Raw genomic sequence first — 20705 nt, forward strand, 5'->3', positions numbered from 1 at the left:
AAATAAAAACTTCCTGCACTTTAAATGACTCTTCAGCTCAAACCTCACCACACGACGGATTCTCTCATAGGTGCCTGTAAATAAATAAAACTCTTACATGAATAAAAACTGGGACAGTAGAAGCTTCACACGTACGGATTTAAAACAGCTGCTGCTGAGTGTGAGCGACGACCAATAATGATCATATAGATTCAAGGGGAAACGGAAGAATTAAGTCATTTACGACTACGCCTCCTAATCTGAAGCAACTTAAAAACTTTCTGAACTTTAAACAAAATGGAGAACAAGCTGTTTTATCTTCCTATTGTCTGCAAAGAGTCTTTAGCGAGTTACAGGCACATGAAGAAGAGCAAAAGGAACCAAGCACCCAAACTAATAGTTCATTAAACTAAGCTCTAATGAGCAACATCGAGTTTCACATCAGACACATTTAATTGATTGTTAATTGATATTAATCACAGTATCAATACGTCTACATTTAAAGGAATGAGACAGTTTTTTACTGCAGCTCCACTTAGTCATTCACTTTGTTCAGACCAAGTGTTTTCACACATAAATCCACCTTCAGCAGCTTTTAAAGTCACATTTAAATTCCAGTCGCCGCCTGCACTGCGGCGAGTGGTGGGCCGACACACGAGGGACCGGTGATACATTACAGACCGACACACAAAACACAGGAGGGGGCGGGGTCGGCGCGTCCAGACATGAATCAGGCGGCGGTGAGACGGAGGAGGAGGGCGCAGACGGCCGCTGGGGAAAGTTTGTGGAGGACGAGGAAGAAGAAGAAGAACAAGAAGAAGAAGAAGAAGGGATGCCTGCAGACTCACAGACGACCATAAACCTCCCAAAAGACATAAAACAAACACACACACACAGAGGATGTGAATTCTCCAATTCCACAACAGACAAAAACACACAAACACACGTCTGCACTGAATTAAAGGAACAGTTTGACATTTTAGGAATTCTCTCACACACACACACACACACACACACACACACACACACACACACACACACACACACACACACACACACACACACACACACACACACACACACACACACACACACACACACACACACACACACACACACACACTTCATTACTCAGCGTCTGCTGCAGCCCGACAGCTCAGTGACTCTGTGACTCTGAAACATCATCAGCTGAGCAGACGGTCGTCGCCGCGGCAACCAGCTGCTCGCCGTGGCAGCGGCGCTCCGGCTCCTGTCGGGCCTCAGTCGAGCCGTTTGTCTTCCGCTACAAGTTGCTGACGCTTTTTTTTTTTTTAATGGACAGAATAGTTGGGATGAAAGAGGACAGGGCGTCAGGTCTGGAGACACCCACAGGGCCCTTCAGGGTCCCCCAGGGGCCCCACAGGAGAGAAACAGTAAATCAACAGGGCCAGATACTGAAACTCCCCCATAGAGGCGGAGAGGAGCGTCTCTCATCAGGAGCTGCAGCAGTTCAACAAGTTCCTCAGTCAAATCAGGAGTTATTCTGATAATCGATTCATCATTTCAGATATTTGTGGAATAAAAAGACAGAACATTTGCTGCTGCTTCTTTCTCTTAACGAGGAATTCTCAGGGTTTTCTTCTCAGAATTTTATGGACTAAATGATTAACTGGGAACATAATCAGTTATGAATCCAAAATGAAAACCTTCTTAAGGTCGTAGCCCCTGGGTTAAATCGACCCTTTGCTTTCTGAATCTAATAAAAACATAGATTTGCTCGAACCAGCGACAACAGAGCGTCTGTCTCGGTTGCTCTTTTCAGTTTCTACGATAGAGGCTTTTAAAAACGTGTCTGTGACCCCAATAGATCAATAATCTACAAAGTTCAACCATCAGTCGCTGTGGAACTATTCAAGCTCCATGTGTGACATGTTTTCTATCAGATGTTCCTACAGTTGTTTGACTGCAGCTGCGTATTTGTGGAGTTATGTTTGGCAGAAGATTCTTTCTGTGGTCTGGAACATTTCACTGAACCACATCAGATCCTGTTTAAACACGTTTGTTATTACGTCTAAAAATCAATCTGCACGTACGACAACAGCCATCATTAGATGTTTTCATTTGCAATCAACGAGCCTTGTTTGTGTTCAAGTCTCTAACGTGGTTTTTCTTCCCTCGGTTGCCATGGCTCCGGTTTGTTTACACATGTGCGCGTCTGCTCTGTGTGCGTCCGCCTCGGATCACATGACGTTTCATCAACACAGGCCAACGACGGCACAGAGACACAGAGACAAGCAGCTGTGACTGGAGATGCTGATACGAGAGAAACTCTGAACCAACAACAGGATAAACAAGATTGAAGGTAAATCTCTGAAAATGGGAACCAAAAAAAAAGCCTTTAATTACTCAACTGCTGCATCAGACGAGAGAAAAAAACAAACACGTCGCTGCAGAATAAGAGAAGTGAGGATTAAACCAGACGTGTGAACGCACGCGAGCCGACGGGGAAACACTGACGGACACGAACAAGGAATCTGGGACGAAGAGATCAGGAAGAGCTGAAAACCTTCTCAAACTTATTTTCCTGAACAGACAAACATTTCATAAAAAAACCCAAATATATAAAGAAAAAACTAGAATTACCGCCCTGTGGTTCTACGCCTCCGCTAACCGGGATTCATACTGAGGTCACGTGACCTTTGACCTCTGAAATCTAATGAGTTCATCTTCAACTGGTCAAAATGTGAAGAAGTTCCCTCAAGGCAGAGTTGAGATGTCAGGTCCAGGAAGCTAAACACACGCTGGTGAGGCCTCGTTGACCTTTTGACCCATATTAGTTTCACAAGAATCAGACGGACAACTTGAAAACAGGAAGCCACTGACCGTCAGTACGCAGGAAGTGTAGTTCTGAATCAAGAGGATCACAGACGCTCACATGAATGGACGGAAATACTGATCGATATATTCTCTGGAGGAAATAAAAACCACGTCACTGAGTCACAAGTGTGTTTCTAACCAGACACGACACACGTGTATGATCCTGATTCAACGACTCAAAACAGAGAACAAGAAAAGAAACTGAACTTCCAGATGAGCTGATTCCTCGAACCAGAAAACCTCCATCATGGAGTCCAACAACAGGAGTGTGGCGCCATCTGCTGGTCACTCACCTTTCTGCAGAGTCTGCGCTCGAGACGCTCTCCCGATTCCTGCGATGTGAGAATCTCCAAAGGACGGATTTCTGGTTTCAGCTGAAAACACAGAGGAGAGATGTTCATGTTGAGAAATGATTCCTGTTGTTGTGAACGAGTCTGACCCAGAAAATCTGCTGCTGCTTCTTCTTCTTCTTCTTCACATGAGAAACACAAACTACAGAAATGTCCAGAGACAATTTCTCAACATTGACCAGAGAAAACAGCTTTAATTTGGTATAACTTAATAACTTAACACTTGTTCTTATAAGAATGAGATTTATTTTTGCACTTAGTGCTGCAAAAAAACTTATATTTTCATTATCCAGTAATTTGGCAAATAAATGCAGCAGATATTTTTCTTGTCCATCAACTGTTAACTCAATAAAATGTAAAGAAAACCCAGTCGCCAACGTGACATGTTAGAATTTAACTAACAAAACTCGCATATATTTAGAAGAAGAACATTTCACTGCTCTTTCAGATCACACAACTTTGTGAAGCAGATTTTAGACTCGTGTTTTTCACACAATGAAGATTTGATTATGAAGAGAATTTGTTTATGAGGCAGAAACAGGCCGACGTTGTTTCGTGGGCTTTTGTTTGTCCTTGTGTTGTTTGGTATTAGATGTAAATTGCCTGAACATTAGTCCTGATCACAGGTGAGTTCATGTTTAACAGCTTTATTAAATCTAACAGGAGAGAATGTGCAGGTATTTATTTTTTAGAAAGTAAAACCAATGTGTTTCTGCCGTGTACTCCAACAGCACCCTCTAAAGGACCGTCAGAGGAACTGCACCACAGAAGATAAGGTCGGACAGAAGTCGTCTCGTCGACTCGGAGTCAAACGTTGTTTGGGCCAAAGGTCAAAGATAAACTGAAGGTAAACGTTACAGAGATAAGCAGCTGAACACTCACAGGACTCAGAGGAAACTATTACCCAAGAGCCTCGCTGTTCTTGAACGCCAGCGAGGACGATGTCACTGTTTTAATAAGACTTTGAGAACATTGACTTTCTGAATGATGTTAAACTCTTGTATTCATAAGAAGCTGCTGATTATTAGTTATTCATTTGCACAGTGAACGCAGCTCGTGGGAAGATGTCAGAGACTTTTACACTTAAAACTTGGTGTGAATGACCTCGAGTCGAGTGTGAAGGTCGAGGCTCACGGACACTTGGACACTTGGACGACGCCACACGAGACGTGTTGTGTTTGATTCCTGTTGTTCTATCATGTTTCTTCTGCCCTTTGAAACCTTTTCTCATCTGATTTGAAACGAGCTCCATAAACAAACAGTTTGATCTCGAATGTGTTTTTGGTCGTTCTCACATTCTGAGGAGACGAACTGCCCGACCGCCAGCGAGCCTCCGCCGCCCGACTCCACGAACTGCACCTCGGACACGATGATGTTGTCCTCCAGCACGGTGCCGCAGCCCATGCAGACGGCGTCGCCACGCGACTGGTCCACATCGATGTCCGAGCTGCCGCAGCTCGGACACACCCGGGGGCTCATGGCGTCGCTCGGCCGGCCTCAAAGCCTGATGGGAAAAGACGGCGTGAGAACAGATCACACAAAAGAATCTGTGTTAAAAACAACCTCACACTTTTCACTGAGGGATTCGAGGCCTTAAGACTTTTGAACTTTTCATTGATCTCAACAAATCTTTAAAGTAAAATGAAGATTTAACAACCGACTGCTTGAAAATTCATCTTTTCTGTTTGAAACACCAGGTGATTAAAGTAGATTTAATAAATCTTGTATTTAATGAGATTTTAAAACCATTATTTATAGATTTCATCAAAGTTTTAGTTCATAGCTGAAAAAACACTTCAGTTATTTTAACTTGGTTCTGGGAGAGTTTACATTTAGATTAAAGTGAACTTCTTCAATCACTGAATCTTCATCCTCGTGTCATTGATCAGGGTCACCCTCCTTCCTCCTCTTCATCATGTCACTGATGAGTTTCATCCTCTTCATCATGTCACTGATGAGTTTCATCCTCTTCATCATGTCACTGATGAGTTTCATCCTCTTCATCATGTCACTGACCAGTTTCATCCTCTTCATCATGTCACTGATGAGTTTCATCCTCTTCATCATGTCACTGATCAGTTTCATCCTCTTCATCATGTCACTGATGAAGAGGATGATGCAATTCTATGAAACTCATCAGTGACATGATGAAACTTATCATCATGTCACTGATGAGTTTCAACGAGTTTCATCATCCTCATGTCATTGATGATTCATCATCATCATCATCATCACTGATGACTTTCATCGTCCTCATGTTACTGATGACTTCCATCACTGATGAGTCTCATCGTGCCGCAGTGATTGAGCAGATCTTCACCGGCGTTAGCTACGTGGCAGCGATGAGCAGCAGCAGCAGTTGTTAAACTCATCGTGTCCTGTCCCGTGTGTTAACATGGAGTCAGTCACAGACCGGAAGTCTCCTCCTCTTCTTCTTCTGCTTCCTCTTCTTCTTCACTGAACCAACATGTTGTGTGTGTGTGTGTGTGTGTGTGTCAGGAGCCGTTAGCCGCTAACAGCTGATCGAAGCTAACGGAGCAGCTAACACACTCACACTGAGACTCTAACCCGGAAATAAAACCTGTGCGGAAGAGAGTTTGAATTAAAACAATCTGACACAAACACACACACACACACTCACACGCAGACACACACACACACACACACACATGGTGCACGTACCTTCAGTGGAGCAGACACGTTGACACTTCGGCTGAAGTCCAGCGTCTCGATGCTTCCTGCAGGAATCTGAGGTTTCACTGGGTTTGAATGTGTTATAATCTCCTTTCATAGGTTTGAGTGTGTTTGACGTGTCCCTCAGTGTGTGTGTGTCCGCGTGTGTGTGTCTGCTGCACAGGTAAAATAACACAAACCTCGGATCAACACACACATGTGCTCTGCTGCCGGGGACTGGGACCATACCACCGCGGCTCAGAGGACGGGGGGGTGCGGTGTCTACTGGCGGATAAACGTCCGATTAAAATAAAACACGTGACTGAGGTTTGAGTTTGAAACAGTGACGTAGAAATGAGTTAAAGTTTAATGATGAGTGTTAGAGGGAAAAAATAATAATCTAAAAGTCGAATTAATAATCGGAAAAGAACCCCCCCCCCTTCTTTTAATGGTACGTCCCACAGTGACAGTGAAGTCTAACGGACCTGATTTATCGACTCAAATCAAATTAATTACATTAAATTAAAATTTAAAATAAATGAAATAAAATACAAAATACAAAATACAAAATATAAAATAAAAATGAAATAAAATACTTTTAACGTATGAATTAAACAGTTAATTTAGTTTAATTGAACTAACCTGTGTGAAAGTGCTTCACAAATAAAGTGCGATTGATTGATCGGATAAAATAAAACATTTCTTTCATTCAGTGTGTTTATGTTCCACTCATTTGTTGTAGCTACTTTTCATATGTAACGTCAGTCTTAAGTGATTTAAATAGTAAAACTGTTTAAGATGAAGATAGACGACATGCATATTTTATTTTATCCATCTGTTAATATTATCTTTTTATCCTGTTTTATTTCTTCTTGTATTTACTTGTTTTTAAACGTCTATTATAGCTTTTTAAAATCAACGTTACGTTCATTGTCAGTTGAACTGCTTTGTGGTCAGTGATTATCACGAGGATCAGCTGATGAGTCAAAGTGAGAAGCTGTGAATCGGTGTTTCTCTCTCTCCTTCGTCCAAATGACACAAAACTCCACAGACGTATAAACACTTCATTTTATTCTCAACAGAAGAATCCAACAGGAGGTGAAGTGAAGCATTTTCAGAAGAATAAAACCAGACGTGGGATGAAAAAGGGGCAGAGATCACAGAGTGGGGGGGCCAACACGAACTTGGTGATTTTACAGGTGGTGCAAACTTACAACAGAAACTGTGCAGATAATAATCTCCACAAGCAAACAGAAGTATAATGGAAGAGAATCGACATCTTTAGACGTCGACTGTGTTGAACAAACTGGATAAACATCGAACCCCCGACTGTTTCCCCAGATCCTCACAACCTTCTCCTCCGTCTTCGATCTGGAGCCTCGAACCAAAGCGACAGCTCGTGATTTCAATTCTTAGGTGAGCAGCATATAAAAATAAACTTTACGTTACAAAGTGGAGGAGGAGGAAGCAGTTTTCACTCCGTTGCGACACGAAAGGTCGACAAACCGGTCTGTGCCACGTTAAACCGAAACCGTCTTCAAGCTCAGACAGGAAGGGAAGACACACGGCTGCAGGCAGGTATTTTTAAAAAAACGGAAAATTACTTAAAGCACCAAGTGTCAGCGACTGAAGCAAAACTGTACATTTATCATTTTACACTTTTCACTGGGGTGTTGGATCAGATCTAAGGTCGTGCAGGGTTGTGAATTAAACTCAAAGTCCACTGAGCAGATTTCACCTCATGGTCGAAGTTTAACAGTAAAATCTCCTGAGCCAAACACTTGAGCTTAATTTACAATCTTGCATCAACTCGAATGAATCTGTTAAATCCACAAATTCACTTCATGTTAAAGCTAAAATGTATTTTCGAGGTTATGAATGTTACAGATGCACGTGTGGATTTAGTTTTAGCGTCAAACTGTGGCTCAAATCTTTTTCTTCAGAACTTTACGAGGGAACTTGAAGTGAGCGAGATAACAAACGTCAGGGAATTGATCTGTGAACGTTAAACCTTAAATATCAACGACGTGAAGTTGGAATCTGATTTTCAGAAACACAGAAAGCTGCAGCACAAAAGTAAACTCCTTCTTGCTCTGGTTAAAATTGGATTTACACTTTCACCCTCTGAGTCAGGACTAAGTTTCCGTTTTGAATATTTCCTCGGAAGCACAACTAACAACCTGTCGAACTCGCGAACCTTCCAACTCAACCACACGTGACTGGCTGACGGACGCTGGCGGTTTGACGTCCTGGCTGCGGCTCTGCACGATGACGAGGACAAAAATGTGAAAAAGGAAGAAAAGGAAGAGCTGTATACAAGTTTTACAAAAACTATCGTCATACTTCAGATTAAAAAATTACATAGGTACGAACACAACTTGTGTTAAAGTAGGAATATTAAACAAAATAGCTCGTACAAAACTTCAATACATGAAACTACATTGAAAGCATTTTACTGTGTCTGTGTTTCACTAGAATCAGTGAATCTGTAATCTGTAAATACTCGTAGCAGAGAGAAAAGATTCTGAAAACGTTAACGTGTCACCTGAACGTTTTAATAATCTAAATCTAAAACGGTCGCACGACTAAAGGAAAGATCCACCGCCTGACGTCGCTTTTATAGAAAGTGAATGAATCTGTGATGTTCTTTGCGTTTCAGGGATTATTCTGAAAGTTTCCTGCCTCTTCCTGCTTCTGCTCCCGTTAGAGGAACCTACATTTCCCAGAATGCCTTTCAAGAGTTCCTGTATGTACTGTAAGTCGTCTCCATATCCAGCAGCTACAGAGCAACACGGTCACTCAGAGTAAATCACACTTGGCTGCTCCTCTCTCCTCATTAAAGGGATTTAAGGTGGATCTGTCCTTTAACCTGCGGGCGACAAGGTTTAATCTGGAAGATCTGCTGAAGGTCCCTTAAGCAAAAATAAAAACATCCCAAAACGTCCCCACAGGGATCAAGAAAGTGTCTCATCACTTCTACCAGGAAATAAAATCCTCCCTCACACACACAAATAATAAACAGCAGCATATAAAGTTATTGTGTCGTCGTGAAACAACTTTCTGACGTCGTGAACGACGGATAATGAGATAATAATGTCACAGACGTCAAAGTTTAACTTGGAAAAAGAAAGTAGTGACTACACTTTTAGGTTTAAACGTTAATGCTGCATCCCCTGATTCATGTGTTACTTCATTTGAATTAAACCAGGAAAGTCCCATTGAAGAATCTCCTGTTCAAGACCTGGCAAAGACCGGCCGCAGCACAAGATCAGAAATCATAAAGCAAAATGAAGAACAATCAGCCTCCGTGTGGTAAACATGATGCACTGGTTAAAGAGGTAATAAAGTTTGTTTTTCTATATAAACATTTCTTTGTTGAAAAAAATTAGCATGATAATAAGAACCGACGAGGAATCAGACGCAGAAGCAGAAGCAGAACCGGCGTTGATAAAAATCCAAAAGATATCGAACCCCCGGTGAGACGGGGACAAAACACTTGGGTGTGCGCTGCCTGGAGGGTGCGACCCGCAGCCGCTCTGCACGTCACTGGTCCCGAGCTTCATACAGCAGTTTGGCCGCCTGTAAGATTTATAATATAACGTAAGATTTATTGTTCATACACCTGAGTTCAATACGTAGAAACCAACATTTTAATGTCTTCAGTTCATCTTATGATGTTTTTATTGTAACAGTAAGATGAAGAGCTGCTGTCACTCAGGCGAACGAGGAATACGTGGAATTAAATTAAATGCTGAAGCTACTTTTCCATTTTCCAAAACAAATACAGAGACTACTTTTTGCCATTGTGGGCCGACATACTAACTAACTAACTAACCAACTAACTGACTGACTATCAACTAACCAACTAACTCACTAACTAACTCACTCACTAACTAGCCGTACCTTGTGCATTGCAGCCAACCACAGCGAGGCCACCTTCTTGTCGTCCGCTGCCTCCATGCGGAGCTGCTGGGCGTCCTGGGAGCCCATCGGCTTGTAGTGGAGCAGCATGCCGCTGGCCCGAGACGTCCCTCCTGCACACGCACACACACACACACACACACACACACACAGACACACCACACACACACACACACATAGAGACTTAACACTGTATGAACCTCCTTTTCAAATAACATTTATTCTAGAGCTGCAAGTTAGTTATTTGTTGATTTGATATTTTTTCATGCAAAAAACTAACAAAATGCGGAATTCGATTATATGTTAAGTTTTTTTCTGCCTTCATATCAAACTGAATATTTTTAAACTTCTGTTTAAAAGAACCAACAACAGAAAAAAAACGCTTTCAGCCGAGCTGCAGGTTATTTGGTGACGTGTTAAAATATCCTTTGACATCAGCGGTTGTTCACAGCTCAGCCTCAACAGAACAAACCCTTCAAACAGATTCATGCACGAACACACAGATGCAAAAACAACGATGAAACACAGAATGAAAACCAGATGAGACACAGACGCACGAGGCAGGAAACAGAAGAGCACACGCAAACTGTCAAAATAAGAGTTTCTCAAAAGCAACAGTTGTTTGGTTTGTGATTCCTGTTCGAGATGATTCAGTTTATTTACTGATGAGAAATCTCCATTACGCAGATTGTCATTTTAGTATTTTGGGTTTTGCACCACACAAAACTGGGTAAAGAGCATTTTAGGCGTTTTGTGGTTTTACTTGCAGAAGGAGCAGACAGCTTCATGCAGACAGATGTGAACACAGATGATTCCAGATGTGGAGAAATGAACGGACGGGCCGACAAGACGAGGAGTGAACCACAGCTAACCTTCAGATACACAGTGACTGTCCAGCAGACTGGTGTAAGTGTGAATGTCATTCTCTGAGTCCAGAGGAGGAAGAGTCACATCGTCAGAGTCAAAGCAGCCGAGGAGAAACAGTTAGTGTTTCAGTGTTCATGAAGAAAATCAGCAGTTTGTTAGTGGATCCATTAAAAGAAGAAGAACATCACAATCATTTACAGGAGGAGAGCAGCTCGTACTTTTTCATTTACACATGGGAAAGAGTTTTCTTATGTTTGTACTAAAAAGCCTAACAGCCGTTTAAACCCATCAACAACGTGCACTGAAAGTTTGACTTAAACTCATTATTCTGGTTTAGTTCCCTGGTTCAGGATCCGTCTCACCTCCTGGACTCGTCCCGTCCGTCAGGATCTGCATGGTGGACATCCGGGACATCTCCACCTCGAAGTGGCTTTCACCGTCCAGGAACAGATACCTGACGTTTGGATCAGAGAAGCACAAATCTGACTCTGAAGCTGCTTTCAGACCGCCACGGCATTCTGGAGGTTCTCCAGGACCGATCCAGACGGGCTGCACGGGATCTGATTATTGATTATTGATCAGAAAATGCTGTTTGCATCACAGCGTCTTATTTAAGACGATAGAAACTAAAGAAGGACATTCACCTGTGGTTGTTGGAGAGGCGACACGTCATCGTCTCGGACTTCTCTGACGGCCCCAGAGTCACGAGGAAAGTGGCGCCTGGAAACAGAAAACACGACACAGAGAGAAACCGATGAAGTAAAACTCTGCAAACGTCGGCCTGACAGAAACAAAGACGATCAGCGTGATTCATCAGAAAATTTTATTTCCTAAACTTCCCAAAGTATCAAACATTTATTGAAAAATAGAAAAACTGAAAATATTTTCAATGAATTGAATTTTTCAATGTTTTATCAACTTTTCCTCTTCCTCTTCATCAGATATTGATAAATCCCTCATCAATAAATCACGAGGCTTCACATCACAGGCACTCGTCCGCCTGCAGCTCCAGGCTGCTGATGGATCTGTTGTGTATTTATAGCTACACACTGACACACACTCAACAAAAGCACAACAGATTATCAGAGCAGGAGGAGGAGGAGGAGGAGGAGGAGGAGGAGGAGGAGCTCTTACAGATTATCACAGAGATCATTTCTATTGTATTTCTGCTTCCTGTGTGCAGCACTGAGTCATGTGACGTGTGTGTGGGTCGTACAGTCGAACACTGTGACAGCGAGCGGCAGGTTCATGATCTTTAATTAATCTAATTCATCTCCACATTAAACAGGAAGTGACATCACAATATTATTATTCACTCGCTGCAGTGAACTTTTGATCCTCAGAGACGGACGACCTCATGAAACCACAACTTCCTGTTGTTTACTTTACTGGAATCAACTTCTTGTACTTTCAACTGTAAATATTACAGATAAAATGATTTGTTAATTTATTAGATAATTGATGAAGGTTTGAATCAACATTTTTTGGTTGTAGCTTCTCAAATAAAGATATTTTATTTTTTTACTGGCACCTTAAACACTGAGGTTTAGTGAATGTGCAAAAAATATTCCCCCACAAACCTTATTTAATTTAATTTAAAGAAAAGCAGCACAACAGAATTTAAACTCTGCCTGAGGTTGTGGCACAAATACCAAATAAAGCACATGTGTAATAGTTTGACCTTCTCACCTCCCAGGAGAACTTTGAGCTGCTTGTCGAAGAACTCCATCTCCTTCTGCGACACCAGGCCGCACTCGGCGCACTGTCGCACCGGGTCCACGAAACACATGCGGGGCAGCGCCACCTTCTTGCTGCAGCATTTATCACAGAAGCAGCGGCCGCAGCGCCGACAGTGGTGCTGCGGGAACAACGCATCCGTCAATGCCACTGTGTCGGTTTCAACTTTACACTTAACTTATTTCAGTTTGCTGCTAAAATCAAAGTTAAACCTGTATAAACACAATCGATGGAATATTTAACAATAAGTTGTGTTGTTGGTGCATCAGAGGAAAAACACTGAGCTGCATCAGGACGACGACTGAGACGTTAGTTTAACTTCTTTACACTTGATTTGCATTTTAATAATCAGAGAGGAAAAGAAATGATTGTATTGTAAAGGAAAAATATCAAGATAGACTCGGGTTCGACTTTTTAATTACTCTTGTGTTAATTGTTGTGTTGAGGTGTTTGTGTCTCCTAATCCTAATGTATGTAATATATAAAACATATTATAAGGTGTCTTTTGGTGTCTCGAAAGGCTGCATTAAATAAATGTATAATTATTATTATTATAAGACTAGTGATTTTTCTTTGGTCTGAAAACTGCTCTGTTTTTTTTGTGTCTTCACTAAATCACTTTAATTTCATGTATCTGTTCTGTAATTTGTATTTTTAAACTGTTTGTATATTTTTTAAAACCTTTGCTGGTGAATCAGGGAAACGAGCAGAGGCTCGGATCCAAACTGTGTTTCTGTCAGACGTCACCTCGGAGCCTGAGATGAGTTTTCATGCCAAAATAAATGAGCAGAAGACGAGTGGAGGGGAAAATCATTATTTCAGGTTTTAAGACAAAAATAAAGGTTTTGTACTGTTCAGTAAAACTTGTGTGTGTTATTGTGCAGAGACAGAAGAGCCCGAGACTCGGGTGGCGGAACAGAGACGGACCTTTCTTCTGATGAAGTCGAACTTGGTGTCACACTGCATGCACCTCGGACACTGGAGGACGGACGGAGGAGACAAACAGGAAGTTACACAACCTGCTGAGCTGAGCACTTTCTACAGTTTGTAAAAGTGCAAAAACAGAAGAAACAATGTACAAACTTTCAGGATCATATGATCATGTTCAGCTTGTTGAATAAAGGTGATTTTAAAAGCAACGTTACAGTGATTTACTTTATTTAAAAAAACACATTGAAGAGTCGAAGCAGATTCACTTTAATGACAAACACCAGATTGATCCAGTTCAGAGAATAAATGATTAACTGAGATTAAACTGTGACACACAAACACAAATCACACACAACACAACACAACACACACATACAAACACACAGACATACAACACAACACATACAAACATACACACACACACATACAAACCGTACACACACACACACCGGACGTACATACAGACACACAACACAACACACACACCATACACACACACACACCATACACACATTTACACAACACACACACACAAACACACACACATCCTCTAGACACACACACGAACCATACACCCTACACACATACACACATTTACACAACACAGACACACACACTACACACACACAACCATACACACACACCCTCTACACACACACACATCCTACACACACACCCTCTACACACACACACACACAGTTAGCATGGAGCACAAGGCTCAGCTGTGAGCGGACACACTGAACAACATCACGTTCTCGATCTAACGATGATAACCTGCGTGTGACAACTAGTTAAAGACGTTAACTAGCGTGTTAACCCGTGTGTTGTGTTGTTTAACTCGCTGGTTAACCCGTGTGTGTGTTGTTTAACTCGCTGGTTAACCCGTGTGTGTGTGTGTGTGTGTTAACCAGCTGGTTAGTGAAGCTCCGTTCAGAGGCCGAGATACTGACACAGAGCCGAGCGGACCGGATGTTCACACAGACAACAAAATAAAAGTCCTCTCACTAAAGACGTGGGTTAGAGTTACTAGTGAGAAAATATCTTAACTTTTCAGTAAGTAAAGAGACTTGGATGTGATTTCTTTACTGAATATAATAATAACAATAATAAAAATAATAATAATAATTTATAGAGCACTTTAATATTCGTGAAAATATTATAGACATTGTCTTTGTTTCAGGAATTTGAGAAGAAAAGCAAAATGAAAATACTTTCTGCTTTTTAATCATTAAAGATTCAAAGTTTTTCACATCGATCACATATTTTCACAGAAACATAAAAGTGTCTCACGTCAGTTATCTTGTTTATAATTTAGTGCGTAGCTGAATAAATACGCAAGTCGACATTACAGCTCACAAAGCTGAAGCCAAAACATCTGGACTGCCCCCTGGTGGCTGGCTGCGGTATAGGTCATAAATCCCTCCTCCTCCATGTTAACAGATGAGACACGGACCGAACTGAAAAGTTGATGTTTTTCTCGAAGATGGTTTCTGTTACGTTAGCTAGTTCTTATCACTACGATGTTTGTTAACGTTCCTGATAAGTGTAAAAACGTCCTGATTGACAGCAGAGACTGACGTGGGATTGGTCAGAGGAGTGTGTGGGCGGGGCCTTGTTGCAGCAGGTCAACACCTCTAGACGTCACTGGGGCAAGATGGCGGCGCCCGTATCCGGATGATTTTGGCTTCATTTCCACACAATGGGAGGGAGTGAGCGCGCGTAGAATCAACGAGTACTTTTCACGATAATAAACGTAAAGTGAATAAAAGTTCAATCAGATCCATCCTGTCTCTTCCTGCTGTTGGGACTCAGCAGGTTTTATTGTGAAGGAGCGGAGCGGAAGCGCGCAGTGTATTAAGCTAGCTGCTCGGAGCTCCGGCGGCTGTTCCGGCGGCTGTTCCGGTGTCTCCGCGGAATCTCCCCCGTGTGCCTCACCTCTTTGTCGGGGACCCAGCGCGGCTCGTCCAGGGAGAACGGGCAGGTGAAGGCTCCGTTCTCCGGGATCATGCGCAGGCCGCTGGGGCTGCGAACCAGCTTCTTCCCGTCAGGCACCGCGGACATTTTCCTTCTGCGGTCGAGTCCCCGCCCAGCTACTACCGTGCCGACACGCCCCCTTCCTCGCTGAGTGACGGGAGCAGCGACCAACCGCAGCGCGGAGATCGAGTCACGTGGTGCGATGGGCCGAGTGGAGAGTTTGGGTTTTTACAACAATAAAAAATTAATTAATAAATAAACACAACTGCAGGAAAAACACACTTAGAAAGAAATAAGGTCAAATATAATAAAATAAACTATAATATAATAATGGAATATACTATAATATCATATCATGTAATACAAAATAATATACAATTGTATAATATAATATCATATAATATATATCATATAATATAGTATAATATAAGGTATAGTATATAATTAACATAATATATAATATAAACAATACAATATAAAAATGAAAATATAATAAAATAGATACATTTACATATATATACAAAACATTTGCTTCAACGTGGTTTTCAGGGCTTCAAATAAAGATTTTCACTTGTGAAAAATTTACTCAATTACTGTACTTTACTTGAGTATTTTTACTCTATAATACTCAATACTTTCACTCCACTACACTTATATGAGTTGTGTTTATTTTTTCACGAAAACAAAACTGACATTTTATAAATTATAATCAACTGACTGTATCAAACATGAACAGAGGTTAGTCATGTCCAGCAGGGGGCACTAAGTCACATCGACTATTAACTAACCCACAGTCTAAAGATGAAGTTAAAATAAATTCACATTCTTTAATTTGACAAAAGTTTTTTCTTCCAATTCGTTTAAATGAACAATAATTTGTTCATGTTTAAAAAATCCTCACAATCACAGAGACTCAGGTGCAGATATTATGATGAGATGTGTTCAAACTTAAAGTCTCTGCTACGTCTACTTCATGTGGAGGTCACCAGCACATGCTACACGCTACACGCTACACGCTACACGTGACTACATGTGAGCGGGGGAGCAGCAGTGACGAAGCACAAGCAGCATCACGTGTGACCAGTCTCATCCAGGAACATTTATTTACTGTGAATACAAAGTCAAAACAGAGGACGGCTTTATTTCATATTTAACACAGAGGGAAAACTTCTACGTTTGTATTTTGTAAAACTGTAACGTCACAAAAAAAATACAATTTCGGAGCTTGTGATTCGTGGAGCTGTAAAAGAGGAGGGTCCAATGTGTTGCCATGGTAATGACGCATGTAATAAATAAAGATTTGGGTCCTTGATTTGTGTGATCCTGCACAATGAATACACATGAAGTATTGACGGAATATCACGTATGTAGCTGGTGTAAAAGTTCGATAGATATTGTTGCAGTTCAACTGGGGGGTGATAGAGGGCGCTGTGTTTATTATTTATCCCGATTTAGGGATAAACTTTGTCCGACCGTCGACTTTACAGCTCCACACAACAACACGGTCCACAGTCGTTACAGATCAAATCAAATCGACCACATAGAGAAACAGACTTTTACTGCTTCAACAAGAAAATCACACAAAGTCCAACGAGACGTTTTCTGTGCTTTTATAAATCCGAACTTTACATTCACCTCATCGTCGTCCCCGCCCACAAAGGATCTGGGTTTTAAATCTGGTTTCGAAGTTTCTCACTTTTCCTTCCAGTTACTTGAACGTTTCTCGAGCAACAGTTTGAGGAAACTTTGACCTAAAGTTGTGCAACAGCATCTGTGATGAGACACTTTATTTTATATATTTAATTATAGCACATAGCCAGAAATGTTACTGAAGGAAAAACAACATTTAAAAATAGTAGAAAGAAATTGACCTTTGTAATAATCTTTACGTTTTACTGTGAACATCTGATCTTTTGAAACTCCTCACTGTTGCCTGACGTCGTTGCTCAAACTGTTGCTCCCCTCGTCAGAACCATGAAACATTAGTTATGTGCCTCGATACTTTGCAGAACTTCTACATTAAGACAACAGCGATTTAAAAAAGCAGGTTGATGAGCAGACTGATCAACAGTCAACACACTCGACTCGTCAATAAAATCATCCGCACAAAGAAAAACAATCAGATTTAATTCTAAAATCACTAAATCATTCCAGGCACAGACGGGAAAAAAAACTATTAATAATATTCAAGTTATTTAATCTACTCAGATTTTACTGTATATTTACATTTTCAGGGCTTCATATTTATTTTATTTATTAGTTTGGAAAGAGGAAATGTTTCAGAGAAGAGAAGGAAGATAACGAATAATTATAATGTGTTGGATTTGATTCCTTCATTTAAAATCTCTGCCTCGGTTCAGACGTCAGTTAATTATGATCAGATTTAAGGATCAGAATCAGAAAAGAGTTTCTAATTAAATGAAGCTCACGTCAGACTTATTGCACAATCCTGACAAAAACTACACACTTGTCAAACTTCTGCATGAAAAACTATCGTTCAAGATAAAAACAGATTACAATTCAGCAAATGCATCTGTCACAAATCGGATTCCATTATTTTCGGCATTAAAATAAAATAACTTCATGTTTGTTTGTTTCTTATCAGCCTGATGTTTCCAGTGAAACTTCCTTCAATCGAGATAAAAATAAAATCCAGGTTTCGTCTGTTTGAGATTTAAAATCAGTCTGAAGTTGCTTTTGTAAAAATCCTGAAGCGTTAAACCTGATCAGAGTAATCTGATTACTTTGTGTTTTAGTGAAGACTGAAAAGTGTCTTTAACAGAAAGTCTTAAAATCTGTTGACTGATCAGATTTATAATCATATTTCCTTATTGTTCGATCAGGCAGCTCCTGAGATCTTTATTTAAAATATACTTTTATATTTCTTAATGTCAGGGAAGCTAAGATCCTCGTCTCAGTCACATGACGTTTGTTCTGTGAGGGAACTCGTTCTCCTCTGACTCTTCTGTGAACTGTTCCCTTTCTGCTTTTATTCGACCTTGTTAACGTTACGCTGGACGTCAATCTGCATTAATGATTATTTTAGTGACTGTGGACAAAGTGATTTATTTGTAACAGTGGAAACATTTGTTTTTCTGTCTGACTCTAAAATAAATAAAAACTCAAACGATAACCAGCTCGAACTATTTCTAAACCTCAGACGAACACGATATCAAAGTGAATCAGCATCAACACAACTGAGTGTCGATCTTCATCCTTCAGTTTGATTCATGGGGTCGGACAGTTTAAGCTTCTCACCAGTATAAGATGATAAATGTAATTTAATTAAGGTTGATAAAACTAAATCTTAGTTTTAGTCAGATTCTAAACACTGACAATATTTAGACATTTTCATGATCAACTGTTTTGTCCTGATTTTGCTTCTCCTGCTGTAAAACTATTTGTTTTCATCTTTACATTAAATTCCAGTTTTAAAGAAACAAATCAAAGTGAATCGCTGGTTTATAAAGTTTATCTTTTATAAAGCTATGAATCTAATTAGTTATAACGAGCCTCTTTTATTTTGGTAAAAAGCAAATATACATATTTTAAATTGGCAACTTAAGTCTCCTCTGAAAATGCTCAGGAATCATTTTTTGCATAATAATAAGTTTCTTTAAATAAGTTTGGTTGGATTTGTTCCACTTCACTCACAAGGTAAAGTGTTGTCTGGAGTTTTTTACAGTTTAAAAGTGTTTTGAACTTTGCAGTCAGTGTGTGAAACTACGGCCTCCGTCCTGAGGAGGCGCCGGCCGGCCTCCGTCCTGAGGAGGCGCCGGCGGCCTCCGTCCTGAGGAGGCGCCGCCCGGCCTCCATTCTGAGGAGGCGTCGCCCGGCCTCCTCTCGGTGGATCCACCGACTCCGCCTCTTTTCTCTGAAGCAGAGACGAGTTGTCGCGATTCTGATCTCGAGGCTTTTTACAAACTTCGAGAGAAACGAACTCTTCAGAGCAGAAACAAATAAAACATCATTAACACAATAAACCCAAATGTAAACATAGAACTTCATACGTCAAAAGCAAAATCTTCAGTCGACACATGATGGAAGATTTTTTAGGAAAAACAGCCTCGAGGAGACGTGAGCGCCCCCTGCAGGTTCAACAGAGGAGTGTCCTGAAGGGTTTTTAATTAATGCAGAAAGTACAGTCTGTGAATCGCTGAGCAAAAAACTCAATTATTAAATCGGGCGATTAAATCGGACTCACGTACAGTAAACGCACAGAAATAAAACAGACAGAAAAGATTAACAAATGAAAAACACTCAGGTCAAAATCATGGATTTTTCATTTCCCCCCCGTTTCTTCATTTGCACTGACGAAAAAAAAAAGAAACACCTCAAACGTGTAAAAGTGCAGAAAAGATTTAAACCTGAACAGCGAATGAACGAGTGTAACGAGGGAAACGAGGGAAACGAGAAGCGTCCACAGCAACCTATTTACAGCGAGAGGGGCTGAAGTTTGGACGAATGACAGAGCTCTCGTGACCTCGGTGACCTCTCAGGCTCCGCCCCTCACCTCGTCCTCGTCGAACCACCTTCACAGCGCCAGGTCGGTGTGGCTGGCACTCAGGTCGCGACTTCTCCTCAGACGATTATTTCGTTCCTGGAGGAAAAGAAGCGAGAAGGAGACGAGATGAAGAGCCGACTCGTGGATTCTGGTTCCAAGGAGAATTATTCTGCTCAGATTCCGGTTGAAATCATTTTAATGAATTAGTTCACGTTCAGAAAAACACATCACGCTGCTGCAGCTCCTCTGTTCAGCCTCTGTCTCAAACACTTTGACCTCCTGGCTCTCTGATTGGCCAGCCGGCTCCCTCTGTTGTGATTGGTCAGCTGCAGGAAATGTCCCCTCAGCTCTCACTTTAATTGGCTGAGTGTGTCTCGATTAAGGGAAGTCAGGGGGGGGGGGGTTTAAAGAGACAGGAGCTACAACCAAGTGTTTGAGACAGAGGCTGAAAAGAGGAGCAACAGCAGTTTGAGGAAAGTGACGTTTTCTGAACATTAGAGCATGAAAACATTTTACACAAATTAAAATGATCAACCTGAATATGTTCGTCCCTCTATAACCACAGTTTGTACAACTTCCTGCCAAATACTGATCCAGAGTCTCCAGTGAGTTCAGTGATCAGCTGATCTAAGACATGTGGTCCGACAGGAAACTGATAGAAATCTGTGACGCAGGAAAGTGTCAACATCTACACAGGCTCCATGTGGTGTTCCTAATAAAGTGATCTGTGTACAGGGCCACTCGTTCTTTCATTAACACAAACGTCTGTGTTTGTAATTTGTGTTGATTAGTGAAATTATCGATAGTGTGAAGTTAGTTTAATTCAATTAGTGACAAATGTGAGGAAGACAAATCATTAAAAACAGAACAACGGAGGAGCGACGAAGAGGAGAACAGGTCGGAAAGTATCTGAG

At 41.2% G+C, this 20705-nt stretch overlaps 3 protein-coding genes across 8 annotated transcripts in view; all 3 read right to left on the bottom strand.

Moving 5' to 3' along the window:
* The window catches only part of LOC118116225 (transcription factor IIIB 90 kDa subunit), a 71728-nt gene extending 65610 nt beyond the window's left edge, over positions 1-6118 (bottom strand). For all 3 annotated transcript variants that reach the window (XM_035167671.2, XM_035167672.2, XM_035167670.2), the window contains exons 1-3: positions 5868-6118; positions 4481-4689; positions 3129-3209 (exon numbers count right to left, since the gene is read on the bottom strand). In XM_035167671.2, coding sequence (XP_035023562.1) covers positions 3129-3209; positions 4481-4664 — 265 coding nt within the window. In that variant the 5' untranslated portion in view covers positions 4665-4689; positions 5868-6118. The remainder of the gene's footprint in view (positions 1-3128; positions 3210-4480; positions 4690-5867) is intronic.
* Positions 6119-6908: 790 nt separating this feature from the next.
* Positions 6909-15419, bottom strand: zfyve21 (zinc finger, FYVE domain containing 21). Of its 2 annotated transcripts, XM_035168136.2 has the most exons (8): positions 15249-15419; positions 13311-13361; positions 12336-12504; positions 11291-11366; positions 11009-11100; positions 10652-10705; positions 9762-9892; positions 6909-9437 (listed from the first exon to the last, which is right to left on the bottom strand). In XM_035168136.2, exons 1-8 carry the CDS (start codon positions 15372-15374, stop codon positions 9402-9404), a joined length of 735 nt encoding a protein of 244 aa, XP_035024027.1. In that variant the 5' UTR covers positions 15375-15419; the 3' UTR covers positions 6909-9401. The 2 variants fall into 2 exon arrangements, with proteins under 2 accessions (XP_035024027.1, XP_035024028.1); XM_035168137.2 differs by lacking the exon at positions 10652-10705 and having other exon boundaries at positions 15249-15418.
* A 989-nt stretch (positions 15420-16408) lies between these two features.
* klc1a (kinesin light chain 1a) overlaps positions 16409-20705 on the bottom strand; it is a 36647-nt gene continuing 32350 nt past the window's right edge. For all 3 annotated transcript variants that reach the window (XM_035167466.2, XM_035167467.2, XM_035167465.2), the window contains one exon: positions 16409-19887. In XM_035167466.2, coding sequence (XP_035023357.1) covers positions 19822-19887 — 66 coding nt within the window. In that variant the 3' untranslated portion in view covers positions 16409-19821. The remainder of the gene's footprint in view (positions 19888-20705) is intronic.

The sequence above is a fragment of the Hippoglossus stenolepis genome, chromosome 10, assembly GCF_022539355.2.
Source record: "Hippoglossus stenolepis isolate QCI-W04-F060 chromosome 10, HSTE1.2, whole genome shotgun sequence".
Lineage (NCBI taxonomy): Eukaryota > Metazoa > Chordata > Actinopteri > Pleuronectiformes > Pleuronectidae > Hippoglossus > Hippoglossus stenolepis.